Source organism: Heterodontus francisci, chromosome 23, assembly GCF_036365525.1.
Source record: "Heterodontus francisci isolate sHetFra1 chromosome 23, sHetFra1.hap1, whole genome shotgun sequence".
In the NCBI taxonomy this organism is placed as follows: domain Eukaryota; kingdom Metazoa; phylum Chordata; class Chondrichthyes; order Heterodontiformes; family Heterodontidae; genus Heterodontus; species Heterodontus francisci.
The window spans coordinates 48,151,578-48,176,634 of NC_090393.1; the positions used below are offsets into that span (position 1 = coordinate 48,151,578).

General features: G+C 44.7%; 1 protein-coding gene across 2 annotated transcripts in view; it reads right to left on the minus strand.

Annotated features, from left to right (window-relative positions):
- LOC137382784 (synergin gamma-like) overlaps positions 1 to 25,057 on the minus strand; it is a 44,150-nt gene that overhangs the window by 13,313 nt on the left and 5,780 nt on the right. For both annotated transcript variants that reach the window (XM_068055202.1, XM_068055201.1), the window contains 2 exons: positions 15,187 to 15,264; positions 11,448 to 11,544 (listed from right to left, as the gene is read on the minus strand). In XM_068055202.1, coding sequence (XP_067911303.1) covers positions 11,448 to 11,544; positions 15,187 to 15,237 — 148 coding nt within the window. In that variant the 5' untranslated portion in view covers positions 15,238 to 15,264. The remainder of the gene's footprint in view (positions 1 to 11,447; positions 11,545 to 15,186; positions 15,265 to 25,057) is intronic.

Here is a 25,057-nt window from a genome sequence, read left to right on the forward strand (position 1 = left end):
GAGACATTGAGATGGTTTGTGGATACCATGGCAACTTTAACATCTCAACTTCTGACCGACATCCTGCTGAAATCCAGTGTACCTTTAACCAAGACATTGGTTAAAAAACACAAAAAATTAATTTCATAAATGCACTTCCTTGCAATTTGCAACTATCTCTGCCATTTCCATGGCCGTGACCTCATCGCAGACCTCCCTCCATGTCAGCTAATTTCCTTTAATCAGCAGCTTGCCTGATTTTATCGTTCTTCAAGCCTCCTATGAAATTGTCTCGAAGGCGTATCTCTAAGTTTGCACCACACCCACAGTAGCAGGAGAGTTTCTTTAACTCAAGAATGTAATCCGCTACAGATTCACTTGGCAACTGTTTCCTTTGATGGAATGTAACTCTCAGTGCGATTTCATTCTTAGCCATGCCGTAATAGGAATCCAGAATCTCATTTATTTTGGTGTATCTCATAGTACTGGGGTCTTGTTAGACACTACGTCAAAGGCATCTGGCCCCATCATGGCGAGGAAGACAATAACTTTATCGTTATTGGCTATTTTATTTGCTTTCATCCAAATGTTAAGCCTTCATTTATAATTACTCCAGTCCTCTTTATCAGGGTTGAAGTCTTCCATTGTCCCCATTTAAGCTTTTTGTGCCATTTTTTCATGCAATGACCCACACCACTCAATCGAAATTCAAAGTGACTCCTGACAACGCAGCGGCCCGCTGACATCATCAGAGCACTCCAAGCTGTGCACATGCGCAAACGGTCTCAGATGCTGCGCGCGCGCAGCCTATGTCTTGCCTTGCCAGGACTAACTGGCGCATGCGCAGGTAAATGCTAACTGGCGCATGTGCAGGAAAACCCTCCCATCCCCCCGGCCACTCACTCCAGGCCGCTTGCTCCCCGCTCCTTGCTTCCCCCCCTCCCCCACTCTCCGGTAGCTCGCTTCCCCCCACCCTCCAGCTGCTTGCTCCCCACTTTCGCTGCCCCCCCCCCCCCACCACCACCACCCTGACGGGTGACGGGGCAATGTATGAGCAAGTGGCCGAGAGAAGGGAAGCGGTGCGGCCCGTGGCCTAGAGCTAGTGTCTGGGGGGGTGGGGAAGTGGGGAGTGAGCAGTGGGGGAGTTGGGGGGAAGCGGGGACCGAGCGGCTGGAGAGCAGGGGGGGCAGGGAAGCGGGTAGCAAGCGGCCAGAGAGCAGGATGGCACTGAAACCTCAGTGAGTTACGGAGGGTGTGTATTGCTGTCAGAGGTGCTGTACTTCTGATGAAACGTTAAACAGCACAACGTTCTCTGAGTATCAAACATGTCCGTTGTGCGCTGCCATGGGTTGAAGTGTTTTTCTGTGATAAATTAAGCAGCGCCATCTTTAATCCTGGCAGCTGCCTGAACGTCTCAGACAGTGATGTTTCAGAGGAACAGGCTGTATTTGCATATGTGCTAGTACAGCTCCACCTAGTGGTTGTCAGCAAATGCAGCAATCTAAATTTGCATCTGTTCACCATTCATATCTCCTGTGGTGCAAAAAAAAGCTATACCTTCCACCTTACATACCATATGCTGACTAACTGAGCTGTGCAGTAATGCAACGTGCACATGGAGCAATCTTTCTAAACCATTCAAACATCCTCAAATTTAACTTCAGGGGTTCCCAAACGAGTCACAATGTCCTCAGGTCCTTGATTATTCCAATGAAACATAAAAAAAATCCATACCTCCTTGTCTCCATCTTTCTGTGGTGTTTGGACTGGAAGCTTAATCAGTCATGTTGTCTCCCTCCTTTTTATTCAACACTCCTCCCAACAGAGAGGACAGTATTACAATATGGTCAGCTCTTAGCAAATACTACAATAACAAAGAACAGTACAGCACAGGAACAGGCCATTCGGCCCTCCAAGCCTGCGCCGATCTTGATGCATGCCTAAACTAAAACCTTCTGTACTTCCGGGGTCCGTATCCCTCTATTCCCATCCTATTCATGTATTTGTCAAGATGCCTCTATGGTACCTGCTTCCACCATCTCCCCCGGCAACAAGTACCAGGCACTCACCACCCTCTATGTATAGAACTTGCCTCGCACATCCCCTCTAAACTTTGCCCCTCTCACCTTAAACCTATGTCCCCTAGAAACTGACTCTTCCACCCTGGGAAAAAGCTTCTGACTATCCACTCTGTCCATGCCGCTTATAACTTTGTAAACCTCTATCATGTCGCCCCTCCACCTCCGTCGTTCCAGTGAAAACAATCCGAGTTTATCCAACCTCTCCTCATAGCTAATGCCCTCCAGACCAGGCAACATCCTGGTAAACCTCTTCTGTACCCTCTCCAAAGCCTCCACGTCCTTCTGGTAGTGTGGCGACCAGAATTGCACGCAATATTCTAAGTGTGGCCTAACTAAGGTTCTGCACAGCTGCAGCAGGACTTGCTTATTTTTATACTCTATGCCCCGACCGATGAAGGCAAGCATGCCATATGCCTTCTTGACTACCTTATCCACCTGCGTTGCACTTTCAGTGACCTGTGGACCTGTACGCCCAGATCTCTCTGCCTGTCAATACTCCTAAGGGTTCTGCCATTTACTGTATACTTCCCACCTGCATTAGACCTTCCAAAATGCATTACCTCACATTTGTCCGAATTAAACTCCATCTGCCATTTCTCCGCCCAAGTCTCCAACCGATCTATATCCTGCTGTATCCTCTGACAATCCTCATCACTGTCCGCAACTCCACCAACCTTTGTGTCGTCCGCAAACTTACTAATCAGACCAGCTACATTTTCCTCCAAATCATTTATATATACTACAGACAGCAAAGGTCCCAGCATTGATCCCTGCGGAACACCACTAGTCACATCCCTCCATTCAGAAAAGCACTCTTCCACTGCTACCTTCTGTCTCTATGACCGAGCCAGTTCTGTATCCATCTTGCCAGCTCCCCTCTGATCCTATGTGACTTCACCTTTTGTATCAGTCTGCCATGAGGGACCTTGTCAAAGGCTTTACTGAAGTCCGTATAGATAACATCCACTGCCCTTCCTTCATCAAACATCTTTGTCACTTCCTCAAAAAACTCAATCAAATTAGTGAGATACGACCTCCCCTTCACAAAACCATGCTGCCTCTCGCTAATAAGTCCATTTGTTTCCAAATGGGAGTAAATCCTGTCCCGAAGAATCCTCTCTAATAATTTCCCTACCACTGACGTAAGGCTCACCGGCCTATAAATTCCTGGATTATCCTTGCTACCCTTCTTAAACAAAGGAACAACATTGGCTATTCTCCAGTCCTTTGGGACCTCACCTGTAGTCAATGAGGATGCAAAGATTTCTGTCAAGGCCCCAGCAATTTCTTCCCTTGCCTCCCTCAGTATTCTGGGGTAGATCCCATCAGGCCCTGGGGACTTATCTACCTTAATGCTTTGCAAGACACCCAACACCTCCTTTTTGATAATGAGATGACTGAGACTATCTACACTCCCTTCCCTATCCTCATCATCCACCAAGTCCTTCTCCTTGGTGAATACTGACGCAAAGTACTCATTTAGTACCTCGCCCATTTCCTCTGGCTCCACGCATAGATTCCCTTCTCTGTCCTTGAGTGGGCCAACCCTTTCCCTGGTTACCCTATTGCTCTTTATATATGTATAAAAAGCCTTGGGATTTTCCTTAATCCTGTTTGCCAATGACTTCTCATAACCCCTTTTAGCCCTCCTGACTCCTTGCTTAAGTTCCTTCCTACTGTATTTATATTCCTCAAGGGCTTCGTCTGGTCCCAGCCTTCCAGCCCTTATGAATGCTTCCTTTTTCTTTTTGACGAGGCTCACAATATCCCGCGTTATCCAAGGTTCCCGAAACTTGCCAAACTTATCCTTCCTCACAGGAACATGCTGGTCCTGGATGCTAATCAACTGACATTTGAAAGACTCCCACATGTCAGATGTTGATTTACCCTCAAACAGCCATCCCCAATCTAAATTCTTCAGTACCTGCCTAATATTGTTATAATTAGCCTTTCCCAAATTTAGCACCTTCACCCGAGGACTACTCTTATCCTTATCCACAAGTACCTTAAAACTTATGGAATTATGGTCACTGTTCCCGAAATGCACCCCTACTGAAACTTTGACCACCTGGCCGGGCTCATTCCCCAATACCAGGTCCAGTACGGCCCCATCCCTAGTTGGCCTATCTACGTATTGTTTCAAGAAGTCCTCCTGGATGCTCCTTACAAATTCTGCCCCATCCAAGCCCCTAGCACTAAGTGAGTCCCAGTCAATACAGGGGAAGTTAAAATCACTCACCACTACAACCCTGTTACCTTTACATCTTTCCAAAATCTGTCTACATATCTGCTCCTCTACCTCCCGCTGGCTGTTGGGAGACCTGTAGTAAACCCCCAACATCGCGACTGCACCCTTCCTATTCCTGAGCTCCACCCATATTGCCTCGCTGCATGACCCCTCCGAGGTGTCCTCCCGCAGTACAGCTGTGATATTCTCCTTAACCAGTAATGCAACTCCCCCACCCCTTTTACATCCTCCTCTATCCCGCCTGAAGCTTCTAAATCCTGGAACATTTAGCTGCCAATCCTGTCCTTCCCTCAACCAAGTCTCTGTAATAGCAACATCATAGTTCCAAGTACTAATCCAAGCTCTAAGTTCATCTGCCTTACCTGTTATACTTCTTGCATTGAAACAAATGCACTTCAGACCACCAGTCCTGCTGTTCTCCGCAACATCTCCCTGCCTGCTCTTCCTCTTAGTCTTACTGGTCTTATTTACTTGTTCCCCTTCATTTATTTCACTTGTTGTCCTACTGCTCTGGTTCCCACCCCCCTGCCACACTAGTTTAAACCCTCCCGAGTGACGCTAGCAAACCTCGCAGCCAGGATATTTGTGCCCCTCCAGTTTAGATGCAACCAGTCCTTCTTGTACAGGTCCCATCTGTCCCTGAAGAGATCCCAATGGTCCAGATATCTGAAACGCTCCCTTCTACACCAGCTGTTCAGCCACGTGTTTAGCTGCACTATCTTCCTATTTCTAGCCTCACTGGCACGTGGCACAAGGGGTAATCCCGAGATTACAACCCTCGAGGTCCTGTTTTTTAACTTTCTACCTAACTCCCTAAACTCCCCCTGCAGGACCTCATCACTCTTCCTGCCTATGTCGTTGGTACCGATGTGTACCACAACCTCTGGCTGTTCACCCTCCCCCTTCAGAATGCCCCCTGTCCGTTCAGAAACATCCTTGACCCTGGCACCAGGGAGGCAACATACCATCCTGGAGTCTCTTTCACGTCCACAGAAGCGCCTATCTGTGCCCCTGACTATAGAGTCCCCTATAACTATTGCTCTTCTGCGCTTTGTCCCTCCCTGCTGAACAACAGTGCCAGCCGTGGTGCCACTGCTCTGGCTGCTGCTGTTTTCCCCTGATAGGCCATCCCCCCAACAGTATCGAAAACGGTATACATGTTAGAGAGGGGGATAGCCACAGGGGATTCCTGCATGACTGCCTGCCCCTTCTAGCGGTCACCCATCTATCTGCCTGCACCTTGGGTGTAACCACGTCTCTAAAACTCCTGTCTATGACACTTTCTGCCACCTGCACGCTCCTAAGTGCATCCAGTTGCCGCTCCACTGATCCATGCGGTCTGTGAGGAGCTGCAACTGGGTACACTTCCTGCAGATGTAATCCTCCGGAACGCTGGAAGCGTCACGGACTTCCCACATCTCACAGGTGAAGCACTTCTCCCCTCTAAGTGTTATTTCTAGCACTAGTTAGTTAATTAATATAAAATAAATAAATACTTATTAAATCCTTACTAAATCGAATACAAAAGTTACTAACTTACTAACCTGAATACAAAAGTTGTTAAAAAAGAGTAATTTAGGAAATATATTGGAAAATAAAATATTTTGAAAATAAAACCAAAGCAGCACAAAGAGAGTGATCCTGAAACATTGGGTCTTCGCTCCACTGACCACCAATCTTTCATTCATACTAATGAAACCCTTTTGATTCATTCTCCATTGAATGTTGCTATTCCTACCATTTCTATGTTGCACTGAGTACTGGTGTTGATGAAGTCTCCATGACAACCTGGGTTTGTTTATGTAAAAGGAGGATTTATTTTATTTGCAAGAATTGCTCAATGAGTAACAGGATGGGAGAGCTAGTCATGGGTCTAAAGAAAGTAAACACAATCTCTAGCGAGTAATCCTCAGCCACAGTTCAATACAAGTCATGGAGATAAGTCTTAAAAATACAGTTGATAGAGATGGTAACCCCTGCTTCTTCAGTGTTTACAAACTTAACATCTTAAATAAAAGCTTCACGTTAAAGAAGATTTTCCTTTTCTTCAAGTCATTCTTTAACCCATTCAAAGTTTGTTAGGTTTGAAAGGTTACAAGATCATAAGATAGGTTCAGATGAAGAGGGCCCTACAGACTGCATCCTTCCAGAGTGCCAATCCTACCATCCTCTCTTTACAGCATCCAGCTGGTTCTTAAATTAATCCAAGATCCTTTTGATGAACAAAATAGTTCCTCATATCTGTCCTAAACTTTCACTTTATAACCCTTAGCCTGCATCCTCCTCTTCTGCTTCCTTAGCTTATCAAAGACTTTTTCCAGTTACTTTCTCCATCCCATTAAATATCCTGACTATCTTCCTAAACTCGACTGAGACTTCAGAGCCCGAACCAATCTGCGGGATATTTGTGCCTTAACTGACATTTCTGGTAGCATATTTATTAATACTGTGATGCCCCCCATCCACAGCTATTAATTAAAAGTGTTTTAAAAATCTCACTGAGTAGAATGCCTGCTAGTACTGCCATGTAGAGGTGAGCCAAGTAGACCAGTTCCTGGTAGCCATAGTATCCTAGCTGCCATTACCTTCCTTAGTGGCTAAGATGATCCAATCGGAAACTCTACTGCTTTCCTGGCTGCTGAGCCATGCCAGTAACAGAAAAAAGATAGATAGCATTCTCTTCCTGTTTTGGCAGAATTTATATAGCAATGGGAGAAGACTGGGCTGTTTTTTTAAATGGGGAACTCAACAGCTCCAGAAGCAGCTGGTTTACTTTACAGTACTGCCCCCAAAGTGGGCATTGTTCTGTTGGGGTGCCAACAGTACTATACAGTGAATGGGTTATAGAAAAGCTGCAAACAGTCACCCAAACAAGTTTAGGGCTGGATTTTTGCATCGTGGATTGGAAATGGAAGTGGGGACTGTTTTGTCATGCAGGCCCCCACCAGCCAAGAATGAGGCACACATTATTTTGCCATATAAACATTAAAACTTAAAATTGCTGCTGGGAAGAAAAGAGGGCCTATCACAAGGAATTGCTAGGCCCCTTGCCGGGAAAAACCTCTTTTGCCTGCCAGCAGACAGTGTTGGAACAAAGGACCCAGTTCATGCTTCTCCAATACACAGAAGACCTGGTCAGACCAGTTTAGTCACATGACTAACTGGCTGTTTGAATTTGTACTTGTGAACTTGAAGAGTGTTTGAAAACTCAGAAAGCTCTTTGCTCCTGGACTGAAAAGACCTCTCTCCTGTCAGCTCTCATCTCTTTCTCATGGAACTGAAGACCCATTGAGGACACATGAACCCCAAGAGAGAAAAGTCTCCTACAGTGAACAAGGTTTAAGAAGACTACTGGGCCCCAACAAAAAGCAAGATTACTCACAAAGGGACTACAGTGAGCTCGAAGCCCAGTAAACAAGAAACTCTTCTGATTGCATCAAACCTCCCTATTTTTCTTCTCTTTTCTGACCCTATTTGTATGTGTGTGTCGCGTGTGCATGCTAGCGTGAGAGTGTCGTATTTCCGTAGGCGTTAACTGAATTAGAGTTTAAGTTTTAATAAATTTCACTTTTCTTCTTTAAACCTAAGAAAACCTGGTGTGCTCATTTCTTTGCCTTATAATTGGAAAGCAGTGAACAAGGATTCACTAAGGGGTGCTTTAAACAGTGTGTTTAAAAATTAAACCCTGTTACAATAAGACCAGGTGAAGACAGTAACAGATCCCTAGACACCTTTCTCACCTGGTCGTAACAGAAATTTGGGTGCTAACGTCCGGAATTCTACCCAAAGACAAACGAGAAATTGGAAGTGGGAAGCCAAATTGTTCCCAATCAAAAAAAACCAGCAAGATTAATACAGGTTTTCTTGTGGTTGTGTGTGATTGAATACTAACATGTCTGCAACTGAAGCGAGTAGTTGTCTAAGCAAGGGTGAAGTAACTTGGGATAAGTTAAAAACACTGTCTATGGAGGAGTTGAGGAAAATGGCCGAGCAGAGTGGGATCACTGTACGTGGCAAGGCTAGGAAATCTGAACTCCTAAGGCTAGAGGCCTATCATTTTTCCCTTGAATCTGAAGAAGCAGAAGCAGTACTAGGGAGAAAGTTCCAGGAGGAGCAGAATTCAGAGCTGGGTACAAAATTGCTAAAACACACTCAATTAATTCTAAAATTCAATGAGGAAGATGAGTCTTTTGAGAAACTGTCAAGGCAGCCATAATGAACAGAGAACAGTACAGCACAGGAACAGGCTTTTCGGCCCTCCAAGCCTGCGCTGATCTTGATGCCTGCCTAAACTAACACCTTCTGCACTTCCGGGGCCCATATCCCTCTATTCCCTTCCTATTCATGCATTTGTCAAGATGTCTCTTAAACGTCGCTATCGTATCTGCTTCTACCACCTCCCCTGGCAGCAATGGCCAGCTGAGACCTGGTCTCTCTTATTGCAAAGCAAACAAACTGGAAAAGCCCCTGAGGTTTATTCCTTATTGCCAGATGAGAGTTCATCAAATTATGAACTGACCAAACATGACTTCTTCAGGGCATATGAATTAGTATCCGAAGCCTATCACCAAATGTTTATAACCCTCAAAAAACAAACTAATCTGACTTATCTGGAATTTGAAAGAAGTAAGCAGCTGGCTTTGACCAGTAGCTGAGGGGTCTTAAAATATAGCTCAGCTATGAGACCCTCAGAGAAGTAGTCCTGTTAGAGGAATTTTAAAACTCTCTCCCACTCTCCATAAAGACGCATGTAGAGGAGCGGCGGGGGCAGGAACGGAGGCAGGTCAAATGAAGTGCGGGCTCAATTTAAACTCCCCATGGTAGCCATTATTGTGGCTGCTGTTTCCCTGCTGCAGGTGGAGAGAGAAGACTGTCATTGAGCTTTGGGCTGCATCTCTTTATCTCATGATGTCTCAGGAGAGCTGGAGGCCTTGGACCCGGAACAGGGGTGTTTTTCTGACAATGGATGGAATTTTATGTAGAGGCGGTGTCCCCACCCACTGGCTAAAAGGTCGGGCAAGCCCACCTCTGCTGGGCCTGGAAGCCACTCAGCAATTTTGTATGGACCAGGCCCCTAATTGGTCTCGGTCGGGACTTCTGCCCCTTTGAGGCAGGAAGTCCCACCTCCAAGAGCTGCTGGCCAGTCAGAGGGTCAGCAGCTGCTAAGTCCCAGCAGCGCCATTGGGAGCGATGGCCACTGCTGAGACTGCACCCAGCCAGAAGAGGACGATGCAAATTGCCCTTCAGAAAAATAAGTGGGGATTGAGTCTCGGCAGGGACAATTGGCTGGACAAGGGAGATGGGGATTGGACTGTAGGGCTGGGGGATAGCTTCAGCGGGGGCAGTCTGTGCTGTTGGCGGGGGCCCTTCTGTGGAGCACAGGGCGCCGATCAGGATGGCTGCTCCAGCCCGTAAAAAGGCCGCCAGGTATTACTGGGCAGCCTCTTCAGGTGGCGAAGTGCCCGTCCACTACTAATAAGATAGCAGCGGCAGTGAGAGGAAGCCCGTAAGTGGCAATTAATGGGCCACTTAAGGGCCTCAATTGACCTAGCTCAGGTGGGCCTTTTCCCCCCTGTCGCCCACTTGATTTTATGCCCCTTGCCTCCCAGGCCCGCTCCTGGGGAGTGTAAAATTCCAGCCAATGACCTTGAAGTTATGCTGAAGAGGAGGGAGGTTCTTTTCACAGAGGGTGGCAGGAGGAGGCCACCCATTCAGATAAAACAGACCTAGGTTGAGATAGCCGCTCCAGCCAGTGACGACCCAGGATTCAGTGTAGGAAGAAGTTCAATGTCCTCCTACGTTCTGGCAAGATGAGTGCAACCCCCCAGTAACTGGGTCACTGGGAGTTTTCTTACTGTATCTGTGCACTGTTTTCCTTTTTGAACACTACATTAATAATGACAGACTCTTTTTATTGATGACAGGATAAGAAAATAGGTATGAAGTAGTAAAGGAGATCAACAGTGATGGCAAAGCCTTTAGGCAGATGTGTTCATTCATTGGCAGTAAGAGTTTAGATGTTCCAGGTTGCTTGTTCAGTGGATATGACTGGCTCCCACTGTATACCCACCTCCCTTCACCTGGTCAGCCCAGACAGCCTGTGACCCTGTGAAAATCTCAACACTGCCCCCCCCCCCCCCCCCCCACACCCCCAATTAACGAGCTTTTAATGAGCTCCTCAACCACCTTAATTGGTCTTAATCGGGGATCAGACAGGATTGTGATCCCACCGTCCCCCCTGCCCTGGCGAACATGGCCAGTGCTGGGGATGGTGTCAGGAAACCTGTGGTGAAGGTTTTGGATCCCGTCTGCTTCCATTCCCACCCCCAGCAGGACCCAAAGGTCAGCCCTAAGGCTTTTGTCAGTAAATGTAAAGCGTCAACTTTGAAACAACAACAATTTGCATTTGTATAGCACCTTTAATGTAGTAAAATGTCCCAAGGCATTTCACAGGATGATTATCAAACAAACTTTGACCCCAAGCCACATAAGGAGATATTAGGCCAGGTGGCCAAAAGTTTGGTCAAGGGTGGAGGTTTTAATGAGCACCTTAAGGAAGGAGAGAGAGGGGGAGAGGCTTAGGGAGGAATTTCAAAGCCTAGCTCCCAGGAAGCAGAAGGCATGGAGGAACACTGAGATCTCAAAGGGTTGTAGGGCTGGAGAAGGTTACAGAGATAGGAAGGAGTGAGGCCATGGACAGATTTGAAAACGAATGAGAATTTAAAATGCAGACATTGCCAAACTTGAAGCCAGAGTAGGTCACCGAGCACAGGGATTATGGGTGAACGGGACTTGGTGCAGATCAGAACATGGATTATAAAGTTTAGGATGAGTTCAAGTTTATGGAGGGCAGAAGATGGGAGGCCACACAGGAAAGCATTAGCATAGTCAACTCAGGTAACAAAGACACGGATGAGGATTTGAGGAGCACATGAGCTGAGGCAGGCGTGAAGATGTGCAATGTTGCTGCTGTTTCTGGTCTGAATGGAACCAGTGTAGGAAGTATATATTGTAAATAGAATGCACTCTCTGTTCATAGAAATTTATTGGAGCCTGGAGCTTCTCTGCAATACAAATATTCTCCAAATCTGCTCATTATCCGAGCTGCAAGTATAGTCCTGTGGTGAAGTGTCACTCACCTAAGATGTAAGCAATTCCTTCTGGAGACAGCAGCACTTCGCTGCACACCGATGGCTTGCTGATGCCACACAAGGTATCATTTGCAGTTCTAATAACCTAGAAAGGACCACAACTGAGATAAATGTAGGTATTTTGTAACTGACTTCTCAAGAATTTATATTCATATCTATCTTTTATAAAGCCCTTGTACATTTTGATTACACAGGAGTACATTGAGGCATTTAGGTTTCTCGGTATGGATAAGCCTATGCTGGGACCTTTAAGCTATAGGAGCTTGTCTGTTCTTAGATCCTGGGGATGAGTCGGCTTGGGAGTAGTGGTTAGGGCTAGGCAGTCATGTTGACTATCTTTCCACATAGGCAACTGGATCACCATTTCAACAACAACAACAATAACGAGTATCTATTTAACATCTTTAACCCAGTAAAACATCCCAAGCCACTTCACAGGAGTGTAATCAGACAAAAGTTGACTCTGAGCCATGGAAGGCGATATTAGGATAGTTGGCCAAACATTTGGTCTAGGAGGTAAGTTTTAAGCAGCTTTTCGAAGGGGGAGAGAGAGGTAGAGAGGCAAAGAGGTTTTGGGAGTGAATTCCAGAGCTTAAGGCCTACGTGACTGAAGGCATGGCTGCTAATGTGACGAGGAACGTGGGGGATGCACAAGAAGCCAGAGTCATAGGAAAGCACAGTTCTCTTGAGGGCATTGTGGGGATAGGTCAGGTTCATCAAGTGAGCCTGCCAGAACTGAACCCAAATTGCTTGGTATTTCCTCAGTGCCAGACAGAGGCCAAACACTCATTCTGATTGAAATGTGTACCATATGTGATTTAGCCAGACCCTTTGTAAGGAGCACTGCCCACCACCACGGAGGTGCATTCTTTGATGAACACTGACTGGCAAATGGTCTCAGAAAAGTCATAAAAACAGCTGGAATAATAAAATAGAATCAGCACAAGTGCAGCAGGGGGTGATTGAGGCTTGTTAAGGCAGTGGAATGTTACTTTATTATTAATGCTAGGAGTCTGAATTGGGGCAAAAACCTAGTGCAAGAGGAGACCTCTCTGACTTCCAAACACTGATCTTTCCTTGTTATTGCACCAGCATGTTGGCAGTCCCTGTTTGATGAGCTAAAGCAGACATCCTGCATTTTCCATGCCTGCAATAGTTACTGTTGGGATCCATAAACAGTTGATGATGGCGCTGTCCAAGGCATAGAGTTTGTCTCTGTTACAATATAGTATGTCAGCAGCAGCACAGGTACAGGATACCTGCTGCTGACCACATATAATCTCAAAAAAGTAGCTATAAAGAAGAAATCCAAGTTATACTTGAAATGCGTGATATTAAGTCCAAATAGTAGGAAATGATTCCCACTGATATTTCAATTTTATGATATATATACTTTTTTAAAGAAATACTCTTTCGTATCAACTGCTATTTGCCAATGCCCTCAAAGTCTCTACTTCACAATAAGCAACAATAACAAGAATCGTTACACTTTGTATAAATACTCTTTTTGGTTAGTTGATTATCTGATGCTTGGAAATTAATCACCATACTTGAGAAACATGAATTACACATTCACATTCCACTTATTCAAGTCCAGAATCTTTGGGCATTATTGAAAAGAGCCAACTTTAAAGCAGTCCCAAGTTTGGTAGGAGTGTCACCAGAGATTAACTGCCAAAAATTGGCTATCTAACTAACACCAAGCATTGGTAAACTTTCTGAAACTTGCCCAACTAGGATTACCCTACTAGTTAGAGTATTGGCTTGCAGAGTTCCCGGCCCCAGTGACAAGATTACTTCCCCAGTCCCCAGTCCCATCAGTGATCCTGGCTGGTCAATCATCAGCAAAATGTCCTGAAGTACTGCAGTCCTACCTAGCTAAGGTAATAAATTGCTGAGTATGCTACCAAGTGTTGACTCATTTCCAGTCTCTCACTGCCATCTTCACTCCACTCACTCCTCAAAGCTGGAGAATTAATAATTGGTCATTACACAACGATAAGGATGGAATTGAATGTTCATGAGGCTGACAATCGATACTAGAAAAGCCTCACCAGTGTTGTGACTAGCACAACTCACAATGACTTTTAATTTAACAAATAGAGAGGTGAGTTTAGTGTTTAGTTGTGTAACAAAAATTTGGATGCAGCTGCACCTGGAATTTCAGCAAATCAGCAAATGTTTGAATCACAATGTTGGTCCAGTGTTTAGCTGCACCAGAGGTGAACATACAACAGATATTCAGTTGGCTTACGCCATATGCAAAATGTTCATGCTTAAGTCAGCAATTGATAAGAATTGATGAGCATGACAAAGGGACATTCAGTATCAGTACAGTTTTACATTACCTCCATGGTGGTTGTTGTCACATAATGCTAGGGACAATGCATTAGCCCTATCTCAAAACAGCATTGCACAACTGTTTTTTTTTTAAAAAGAGCAGGGAGAGAGAGGCTGGATTGGAACAGGTGGAAAAAAAAAGAATTTGGCAGAATGCTACAACATCCTGGGTGACATTGGAATATCAAGAGCCAAAAATCTCTGACGTCAAATGAAACGTTGCTGGAGACGCAAAATGAGCGGTAGGGAATTGGCTGCCCATTATACACATCAGTCAACTTTCCATTAAAGGTGGGTTGTATAGCAGGCGGCTTATCCGCTACCACCCGTTTTGTGCCCTCCTTAAGATTAATTTTATCCTCGCTGTGTTTTAAATTTGTTTATTCATGTCAAGGATGTTAAAATGGAACATGTCTCCAGATTCCTGAACCAGGTATAACAGGAGATCGTTCCCACCTGCACCAGAACACATTTTTCAATTTCGAACATCCATATAGTCTTCTGTGTGAGGCTGACAATTTAGTGCAATCCTTTATTGACCTAAGGAAAATTTACTGCTGTTTATTCACATCAATACGGAACTGGGACGAGACTCCCTCAACCTAATTTTTCACAACTTACTTAAAGTGAGTAGGAAATGTTTTTAATTTAAAATTTCTTTTAAAATTTATATTGGAAAAGGAAATAGTAATTGCGCCTAATGTTTTTTCACCTATAAAAAGAGACAGCAGACTTTCATCCCATAAATCAGAACAAGTTCCTGGCAGTAAAAAAGCAGTGCTGGAACTCACTGCCCGGCCCATTCACCTAAATCCCCATCCATTTGCTTATCATTAGGTGCAGGGGTATTTTGTACAAACCCACACAAAACCAAATGGTGCAGACTCGATGGGCCGAAGGGCCTCTTCTGCACTGTATTATTCTGTGATTCTGTGATGTTTGTACCAAATGCCTTTGTCCGCTATTTTAACTAATCCATTAACAGCCCCGCGTTAATTTGACAGCACCATGTCAACTTACTAATGTAAAAAAGTATAAATTATAGCATTTATACCCAAAATTGCATTTCCAGTAGAAGTGAAGCATCATCAAACTTAAAACAAAAGTTTTTGTACTTATTAAGGGAGAAGCTGTTAGCTGTAGAAAATGGGGCATTTGTCTATTTTAGAGGCCTCATGTTAGCATCAATCATTCAATTCACAAAAAAACATTGATTATAGAGCAGACAACCAAAGAATAAAATTCCCTTTGCTCTACCCTCCAAGTAGAGACCAGCATCCCTAGTGTACCCTCTAAGTAAAATACTTGGATCTCGGCATTAGAAGAGAACATTATCAGAAATGGTAGAAGTCAATGAAACTATTAAAATAAAGATTCTGTATTTTACCTTATAAATACTGTTGAGGCATCTCTGCAAACTGTTGACTTTGGCTTCCATGATGCACTGTACATGAATATCGACTGTCTGAATAAAAGTGAAAACATTTTTAAATTAATGATGCATGGGGGCGAAAATGAAAGTTGTGCTGCAATGCTCAATGCAGTCCATAAATGGTTAAACACATTTGTTGCCGAGAGTTTTTTTCTCTCCGGAGGTTGTACTTTAGGAAGCGACTCAGGCAAGGTTTCCAGATCTTTCCTTTTAAACAAACAGTTTGAAACAATAAGCAATTCTCAGCAGTGTGTGGACAATTTATAACATTATATGGTTCTCTAATTGCTAGGAAACTTGCTGTTCACCACTTTATCCTTAAGAACCTTTCATACAAATTTGGGCCTCATTGCAAACTGTAATGTATCTTTTATAGAAACATGTTAATAAACAAACTACGTACATACAGATTGCAAGTTATGGAGGTTGGATCTTTTACTCCATATGGTTAAACACTTCCTGTACTGTTACTGGTTGGGTTATGCCCTTCCTGATGATGTGCTTGAGCAAAGCCTGTAGATTACCAATGTAACAGACAGTGCCGAATGACTTCAAAACAATATGACAGCAGCATTATTGAAAGGTTGGCGATTATAGGAATGCAATGGATTATATACATGTTTAAACCTGTGCGAATGGCTTGTTTTTCATCGACTGGAACATGCAGAAAGAGGCCAGTTACGTTGAACATAAAATAAGGAATGATAAGAAAAGGAGAGATAAACTAGGAAATTAGAGGCATATTAGTCTAATGTCTGTTGTGGGGAAGTTACTAAAATCTGTTAGTAGGGACAAAGTGAATGGACAAACATGGACTGACCAAAGAGAGTCAACATGGACTTGTTAATATAAGTCATATCTAACATGGTAGGTAAATTGGCCATTATAAATTGCCCCTAGTATAGGTAGGTGGTAGGGAAATATAGAGACAGGTGGGTATGTGGTAGGAATATGGGATTAGTGTAGGATTAGTATAAATGGGTGGTTGATGGTCGGCACAGACTCGGTGGGCCGAAGGGCCTGTTTCAGTGCTGTATCTCTAAACTAAACTAAACTAAATCTAGTTGACTTTTTTGAGGCAGTAGATAAGGGAGTCTCTGGATTTTACTTATAGAGATTTCCAGAAAGCATTCAATAAGGTTCCACATAAAAGATTGTTATCAAAAATGAGACCACATGGAATTGGAGGAAACCTATTGATATGCGTGAGAACAGAAAATGCCGGAAATACTCAATAGGTCTGGCAGCATCTGTGGAGAGAGAAACAGAGTTAACGTTTCAGATCTGCGACCCTTCATCAGAACTGGCAAAAGTTAGAAACGTAACAGTCTTTGAGCAAGTGAGGGGGGGTTGGGGGGTGGGGGGGGGGGGGGGGAAGTAGAACAAGAAGGAAGGACTGATAGGATGGATGGGGAGGGGTTAAATGACAGATGTCATGGAACAGAATGCAAATGGAGTGCTAAATAGTTGTAGTGAAAGACAAAGCAAGAGTCCAGAGAGAGTGCTACAAGTCTGTATGAAAGCAAAAACATGAAAAATAAGTTTAAGACTAGCACATGGTTAAAAATTAAATAAACAAAACTAATATATATATATATATAAAATATAAATAAATAAACAAAAATAAATGGGGCTCATGGTCTGAAATTATTGAACTCACTATGCAGTCCAGAAGGCTGCAGAGTGCCTAATTGGAAAATGAGGTGCTATTCCTCAAGCTGTGTTGATGTTGACTGGAACACTGCAGCAGGCCAAAGACAGAAATGTGGGCATGGGAACAAGGTGGTGAATTAAAATGGCAAGGCAACCAGAGCTCAGGATCATGCTTGCGGACCGAGCTGAGGCGTTCTGCAAAGTGGTCACCCGATCTGCATTTGGTCTCCCCAGTGTAGAGGAGACTGCACTGTGAGCAGCGAATACAGTATACTAAATTGCAAGAAGTACAAGTAAATCGCTGCTCTGGAAGGAGTGTTTGGGGCCTTACATGTTGAGGAGAGAGGAGGTAAAAGGGCAGGTATTACACCTCCTGCAATGGCATGGGAAGGTGCTGTGGGAAAGGGAACAGGTGTTGGAGGAGTGGACCAGGGTGTCGCAGAGGGAGCGATCCCTTCGGAATATTGACCAGAGGGGAGGGGAAGATGTGTTTGGCGGTGGCACCATACTGGAGGTGGCGGAAATGGCAGAGGATGATCCTTTGGATGTGGAAGCTGGTGGGGTGGAAAGTGAAGACAAGGGGGAATCCTGTCACAGTTCTGGGAGGGAGGGGAAGGGGTGAGGGCAGAAGTGTGGGAAATGGGTCGGACACGGTCGAGGGCCCTGTCAACCACAGTGCAGGGGAATCCTCAGTTGAGGAAAAAGGAAGTCATATCAGAGGCGCTGTTGTGGAAGGTTGCATCATCGGAACAGATGCATAGAGACTGGAAGAAGGGTCACAGACCTGAAACGTTAACTCTGTTTCTCTCTCCACAGATGCTGCCAGACCTGCTGACTATTTCCGGCACTTTTTGTTCTCATTTCAGAGTTCCAGCATCCTCGGTATTTTGCTCTTATTGACATGCGTAGGGAATTGGATAGGAGGTAGGAAATAGAGAGTAGGGGTAATGGGTATATACTCAAATTGGAAGTACGTGACTAGTGGTGTCCTCTGGGAATCTGTGCTGGGGCCTCAGCTTTTCGCCTTATTTAAAATGACATAGACAAAGGAATAAAGAGCCATATATCCAACTGCTGGTAACACCAGGTTAAGTGGCACAGTAAGTACTGTAGGTAGGAGCAGAAAATAACAGAGACATTGATAGATTAAGTGAGTGGGCAAAACTGTCGTAGATGGCATTCAATGTGGGGAAGTATGAGATCATCCACTTTTGACTTAAAAGATAGATCAGCGTATTTTCTAAATGATGAAAATCTGGGAACTGTATAGGAGCAGAGAAATTTAAGGATGCGAGTACAGAAATCACTAAAAGTTACTGGACAAGTGCAAAAAAAATTTAAAAGACTAATGGAATGTTGTCCTTTATCTCAAAGGGGTTGAAATACAAAGTGGTGGAAATTACGTTACAGTTATATAAAAGTCCAGTTAGACCCCATTTAGAGTACTGTGTTCAGTTCAGGGCACTGCACTTCAGGTAGGATATTATTGGCCTTTGTGGCGCAGATTCATCATAATGATATTGTGGCTAAAAGGGTTAAATTATGATGACGGGTTTCATGGACTAGACATGTATTCCCTTGAGAATAGAAGATTAAGGGGTAATCTAAGTGAGGTGATTAAGATGATTAAAGGAATTGATAGAGCAGATAGAGAAAAACATATTTCTTCTGGTGGGAGAATCTAGAATAAGGAGGCATAGCCTTAAAATTCAGGGATGTGTCAGCTGTAAAATGGTTCTAAGTGAGATGTTGTAAGCAAAACATACTTGTTGCAATTTCTGTGAAGGTTCTCCTGACCTCCCACCAGACATTTAATCAGTGGAAATGCTGCAGAAACAACACACACTATTTATGCAGTTTCTACAGGGTTTACCTCCGATCTTCCATCGCAGTTGCTGGTTCTCGATCAGGGAAGGTCAAAGATTCTATCCTCCTGTTTTTGAGAGACTACACAGTTGCCAATCAGTAACTTTTTGTTGAAAGCCACATAACCCAGTAGGGTCATCTTCAAGGGTTACACCATGGATTTACAGGAAACTATTGCCCCTGGTATGTGGGATTCCAGAACATGGTGGCATAACCTTAAAATTAGAACTAGGCCATTCAGGGGTGACGTAAGGAAGCACTTATTCATGGGGTAGTATAAATCTCCCCAAAAAGCTTTTGGGTCAATTGAAAATTTCAAAACTGAGATTGATAGACTTTTGTTAGACAAGGGCATTAAGGGTTACAGAGCCAAGGTGAGTAGATGCATTTAAGATACAGATAAGCCATAATCTAACTGAATGAGAGAACAGGCCTGAGGGGCTGAATGGTCTACTTCTATTCCTATGCTCCAAAGATGTGGGACTTAGCAGCCTGAAATGAGAATATGATGTAGTGCATTGAAGTTGGCAGAAGTTTAGTACATTCTGCCCATTAGTTTATAAAAATGAAAGGAATGTTCTGGGCGATCCACTTGCATTGTCTCATAATTGCATGGTCTTTCCATAATCCAGTATTAATAGCCAAATTGCTCCCAACAAGTATTGACATGTTGCCCTTGCAACTGAAAAAGAAATATCTGTACACTTAATGATACTGTTACGACCAGGTGCGAACGGTGTTTAGGAGTCTGTTACTGTCTTCACCTGGTCTTATTGTAACAGGGTTTTATTTTTAAACACACTGTTTTGAAATCCCCCTTTTGTGAATCCTTGTTCAGAGCTTTCCAATTATAAGGCAAAGAAACCAACACACTAGGTTTTCTCAGGTTTAAAGGAGAAAAGTGAAATTTATTAGAACTTAAACTCTAATATGGTTAACGCCTACGGTTATACGATGTGCCCACGCTAGCATGCACACGTAATACACACATGCAAATAGGGACAGAAAAGAGGAGAGGAAAATATAGTAAAGAGGGGTTTGAGGCAATATCAGAAGAGTTTCTTGTTTACTGTGTTTCAAGCTCACTTGATTGTAGGTAGTCTTGCTGTTCATCGGGGCCCAGTGTTCTTCTTAAGCCTTGTTCACGTAGGAGACTTTTCTCTCTTTCAGGGACACGTTTTTCACAAAATTCAGTTCCGTGGGAAAGCGATGGAGGTAGGCAGGACAGGAGAGGAGGTTCTGTTCCAACTGGGAGCACATGGCTTTCTGAGTTCAAATCCTCTGTTGGAAGTTCAAATTTTAAACCGCCAACAGTCAGTCAATCATGTGATCAAAGCTGGTCTGACCACTTCTTCCGTGTATTGGGGAAGCAACGACTGGGTTACCTGTCCAACACTGTCGGTTACTATGCAAATGTCTTTCCAGTCAGGGGCTTGCAATTTTCAGTTTTCATGTTCATGTGGCGAAATCATGTGCGCCTCAGTCTTGGCAGGTGAGGGGTTTGCCTGAAACCTCCACACCCAGGGTAATGAAATGCAATTAGAAGAAAATGGCGCATTTCATTACAGAGTTTGAGAGAAATATAAGATACAGAAAGAAAACCATGCATTTCTCTCATTCATTTTCATTCATTCACCAATCTTAAAGCTTAATAAAAATGGTCTGTTCTGGGTGCCAGGGCTGCTTTAATTTTCTCTTTTTTTCTCAGGACAGTAGGGGGCAGGTCTATCCTGAACACTGAGTCATGCAAAGACTTTTGACTTCAGGGGATGGGTGGTTCCCTTTCCCTCTGACTGTGGGGGAGGAGTCTTTGTTACTCTCCCATTTGTTCTCTGGGACACTCCTACCTGCAGGTATTTGTGCAGACTTAACTGCATTCTCCTGTGACACTTCGACTAGGTGAGGAATCACCCTCACAGTTTCTCTGCCCCCTAGTGGTCTCTCTTTGTCTCTGCCGGTTCCTGTAAGCGCTGTTCGCAGCTCTGGTGGCATGCTTCTGGAGTCTGTATTTGCATAGGAGGATGTGGGGTCTAACCTTTGACATTTTTTGGGGTTGGTTGGCCAGACAGTAGGAGTTTTCATCTGGGATTCTTCCCGGACTTCCTTTAACCTGCCCTCTTGGTCACTTTTTCCCCTTCTCTTTCTAAACTTTTGCCAGCCAGGTGCCTGCCTGCCCCCATTTGTTCTCGGCGGAAGTCTCTTACACTTCACCAGCCCTCTGCTGGAGGGTCCTCCTAACACCAGTACAGGACTTAGGGGTGCAGGTTTCACTGTAAGTTGGGGTTTACCCTCAACCTGGCACATGTGGAAATTTGCAGTACCCCACCACATCTTTGTAGAGTTTTGCCCAGTCAAACTGCTGTCTTACGCGGGCTTTAGTCTTTCATATACTGGCATGTACAGCCACTGCAATCTTGTGGGCGCTTCTTAATATTTCTCCCCGGTACCTCTGTGGCACCACTAACTGGTGAACTACTGACCACTCCTTGCCCTCAGGTCTGTGAGGAGAACTCCATTTCCTCAACAGTACCTCATTCTTTAAATAGTAACAATCAGGGACTCCGTCTGCTTCACTTTCAGACTGGGCAGCCTGTGCTAAAGGTCTGCTCAGGTCAGGAAAAAGAACCCGACCTGAACCCGAATGATCTACAGCGGACCCGAGCCCCTCCAATTTCGCCGCGGGCCCAAGCCCGACCCTACACGACCCGACCCAAGCCCGACCCGACCATCCCTTACCTTCCGACTGGGAAGTTCCACGAAGCTGCAGCCCGTGCGTGATGACATCATAGTGACATCACTCGCTCACTGTGCAGACTCAGTTTCATCTCAGACTCTCCGCTCAGGTAAATTTTTTATTTTTAATACTTAACAGCAGAGCACTTACCGTGTGTGTCTGGCTCGATGCGACGCGGACGTGGCCTGACCCGACCTGGGCCCGTTGGGTTCGGGTCGGGTAGCAGGTCTTTAGCCTGTGCAAACTCTCGCAATATTGGGTCGGCTCACTGAGCCTCACCTAGGGAAATTCATTTAATTAATTCCCTGGGTCTCCGAACTTTCCAAAGAAAGTCTCGGACAGGCAGACCTCATGGCCATTTGCCTGCAGTGACAATGCAGTCTCCTCCGGGGGAGCTTTGTGATCATGGCCTGACCCACTACACATTCAGGGACTCGTCAGGGGACCGTCTCCTGCCACAGCCCTGTCTCTCTGACCTCCTGCGATCTTTCTTTCACTACTGGGGGGGCTACCACCTTCACCCCTGCCAGATCATTACCCAGAAGCATTACCCCATCCACAGGCAAACTAGGGACAATCCCTACAGTCACCGATCCTGAAACTAGATCGCACTCCACGTGCACCCGGTGTACAGGTACAGGCATACACTGCCCTCCAGTACCATTCACCACCATTTTGGTGTTCACTGCACTCTCTGGGGGTAAGGTCAGGCCTTTTCCCAGTAAAAGGAATCTGGTCGCCTCTGTGTCCTGAGAATTACTACGGGCTTGGTTGCCCCCCTCGAGGGATATGGGGTTACTTTCCCTTCAAATACAAAACCCTGACAACCTTCAGGAAGCCTGTTAACTTTTCCTGCACTGGCCATAGTAAGCTTCCTGGGTTGCACTCTTACTGCAACTAAAGCCACAGCTTATTCTGTGTTTTCCATCAGGCCCTCGTCTTCATTGAGTGGTTAAGAACAAAGAACAAAGAACAAAGATAATTACAGCACAGGAACAGGCCCTTCGGCCCTCCAAGCCTGCGCCGATCCAGATCCTCTCTCTAAACATGTCGCCTATTTTCTAAGGTTCTGTATCTCTTTTCTTCCTGCCCATTCATGTATCTGTCTAGATACATCTTAAAAGACTCCATCGTGCCCGCGTCTACCACCTCCGCTGGCAACGCGTTCCAGGTGCCCACCACCCTCTGCGTAAAGAACTTTCCACGCATATCCCCTCTAAACATTTCCCCTTTCACTTTGAACTCGTGTCCTCTAGTAATTGAAACCCCCACTCTGGGAAAAAGCCTCTTGCTGTCCACCCTGTCTATACCTCTCATGATTTTGTACACCTCAATCAGGTCCCCCCTCAACCTCCGTCTTTCTAATGAAAATAATCCTAATCTACTCAACCTCTCTTCATAGCTAGCGCCCTCCATACCAGGCAACATCCTGGTGAACCTCCTCTGCACCCTCTCCAAAGCATCCACATCCTTTTGATAATGTGGCGACCAGAACTGTACGCAGTATTCCAAATGTGGCCGAACCAAAGTCCTATACAACTGTAACATGACCTGCCAACTCTTGTACTCAATGCCCCGTCCGATGAAGGAAAGCATGCCGTATGCCTTCTTGACCACTCTATTTATCTGCGTTGCTACCTTCAGGGAACAGTGGACCTGAACACCCAAATCTCTCTGGACATCAATTTTCCCCAGGACTTTTCCATTTACTGTATAGTTCACTCTTGAATTGGATCTTCCAAAATGCATCACCTCGCATTTGCCCTGATTGAACTCCATCTGCCATTTCTCTGCCCAACTCTCTAATCTATCTATATTCTGCTGTATTCTCTGACAGTCCCCTTCACTATCTGCTACTCCACCAATCTTAGTGTCGTCTGCAAACTTGCTAATCAGTCCACCTATACTTTCCTCCAAATCATTAATGTATATCACAAACAACAGTGGTCCCAGCACGGATCCCTGTGGAAGACCACTGGTCACACGTCTCCATTTTGAGAAACTCCCCTCTACTGCTACTCTCTGTCTCCTGTTGCCCAGCCAGTTCTTTATCCATCTAGCTAGTACACCTTGGACCCCAAGCGCCTTCACTTTCTCCATCAGCCTGCCATGGGGAACCTTATCAAACGCCTTACTGAAGTCCATGTATATGACATCGACAGCCCTTCCCTCATCAATCAACTTTGTCACTTCCTCAAAGAATTCTATTAAGTTGGTAAGACATGACCTTCCCTGCACAAAACCATGTTGCCTATCACTGATGAGCCCATTTTCTTCCAAATGGGAATAGATCCTATCCCTCAGTATCTTCTCCAGCAGCTTCCCTACCACTGACATCAGGCTCACCGGTCTATAATTACCTGGATTATCCCTGCTACCCTTCTTAAACAAGGGGACAACATTAGCAATTCTCCATTCCTCCGGGACCTCACCCGTGTTTAAGGATGCTGGTTGTGCCCTGATTAACCCTACAGATTTCCCCTTTAGTTTCCAGCAGTCAGCTTTTAAATGCCCTGCCTTATTACAAAAAGAACATAAGAAATAGCAGCAGCAGTAGGCCATTCAGCCCTTCAAGCCTGCCCCGCCACTCAATAATATCATGGCTGATCTGCCCCAGTCCTCAACTCTTCTTTCGTGCCAGTTCCTCATAGCCCTCAACTCCCCAATATTTCAAAAATCTGTCTACCTCCTCTTTAAATATTTTCAGTGATCTAGCCTCCACAACTCTTTGGAATGGAGAATTCCAGACATTCACTACCCTCCAAGAGAAGAAATTCCTTCGCATCTCAGTTTTAAATGAGTGTCTCCTTATTCTGTAACTATGTCCCCTTGTTCGAGATTCCCCCACTAGTGGAAATATCTTCTCAACATCTAACCTGTCAAGCCCTCTCAGAATCTTGTACGTTTCAATAAGATAATCCCTCATTCTTCTAAACTCTAATGAATAAAGGCCTAACCTGTTTAGCCATTCTTGATAAGTCAACCCCTTCATCCCAGGAATCAGTCTAGTGAATCTCTTTTGAAATGCCTTCAATGCCAGTTTATCCTTTCTTAAATACGAGTACCAAAACTGTACACAGTACTCCAGGTGCGGCCTCACCAACACCCTGTATAGTTGTAACAAGACTTCCCTATTTTTAAGCTCCAATCCTCTAGCAATAAAGGTCAAAATTACATTTGCCTTCTTAAATACTTGCTGCACCTGTACACTAACTTTTTGTGTTTCATGTACAAGAACACCCAGATCCCTCTGTGCTGCACTTTTTTGGAGTCTCTCTCCACTTAAATAATAATCTGCCTTTTGATTCTTCCTACCAAAGTGCATGACTTCACACCTTCCTACATTAAACTCCATATGCCAAGTTTTTGCCCACTCACTCAACCTATCTATATCCCCTTGAGATTCCTTATGTCCTCATCACAACATGCCTTCCCACCTATTTTTGTATCGTCTGTAAATTTGGATATATTACACTCTAACCCCTCCTCCAAGTCATTAATATAGATAGTAAATAATTGAGGCCCTAGGACTGATCGTTGTGTACTCCACTAGTTACGTCTTTCCAACCTGAA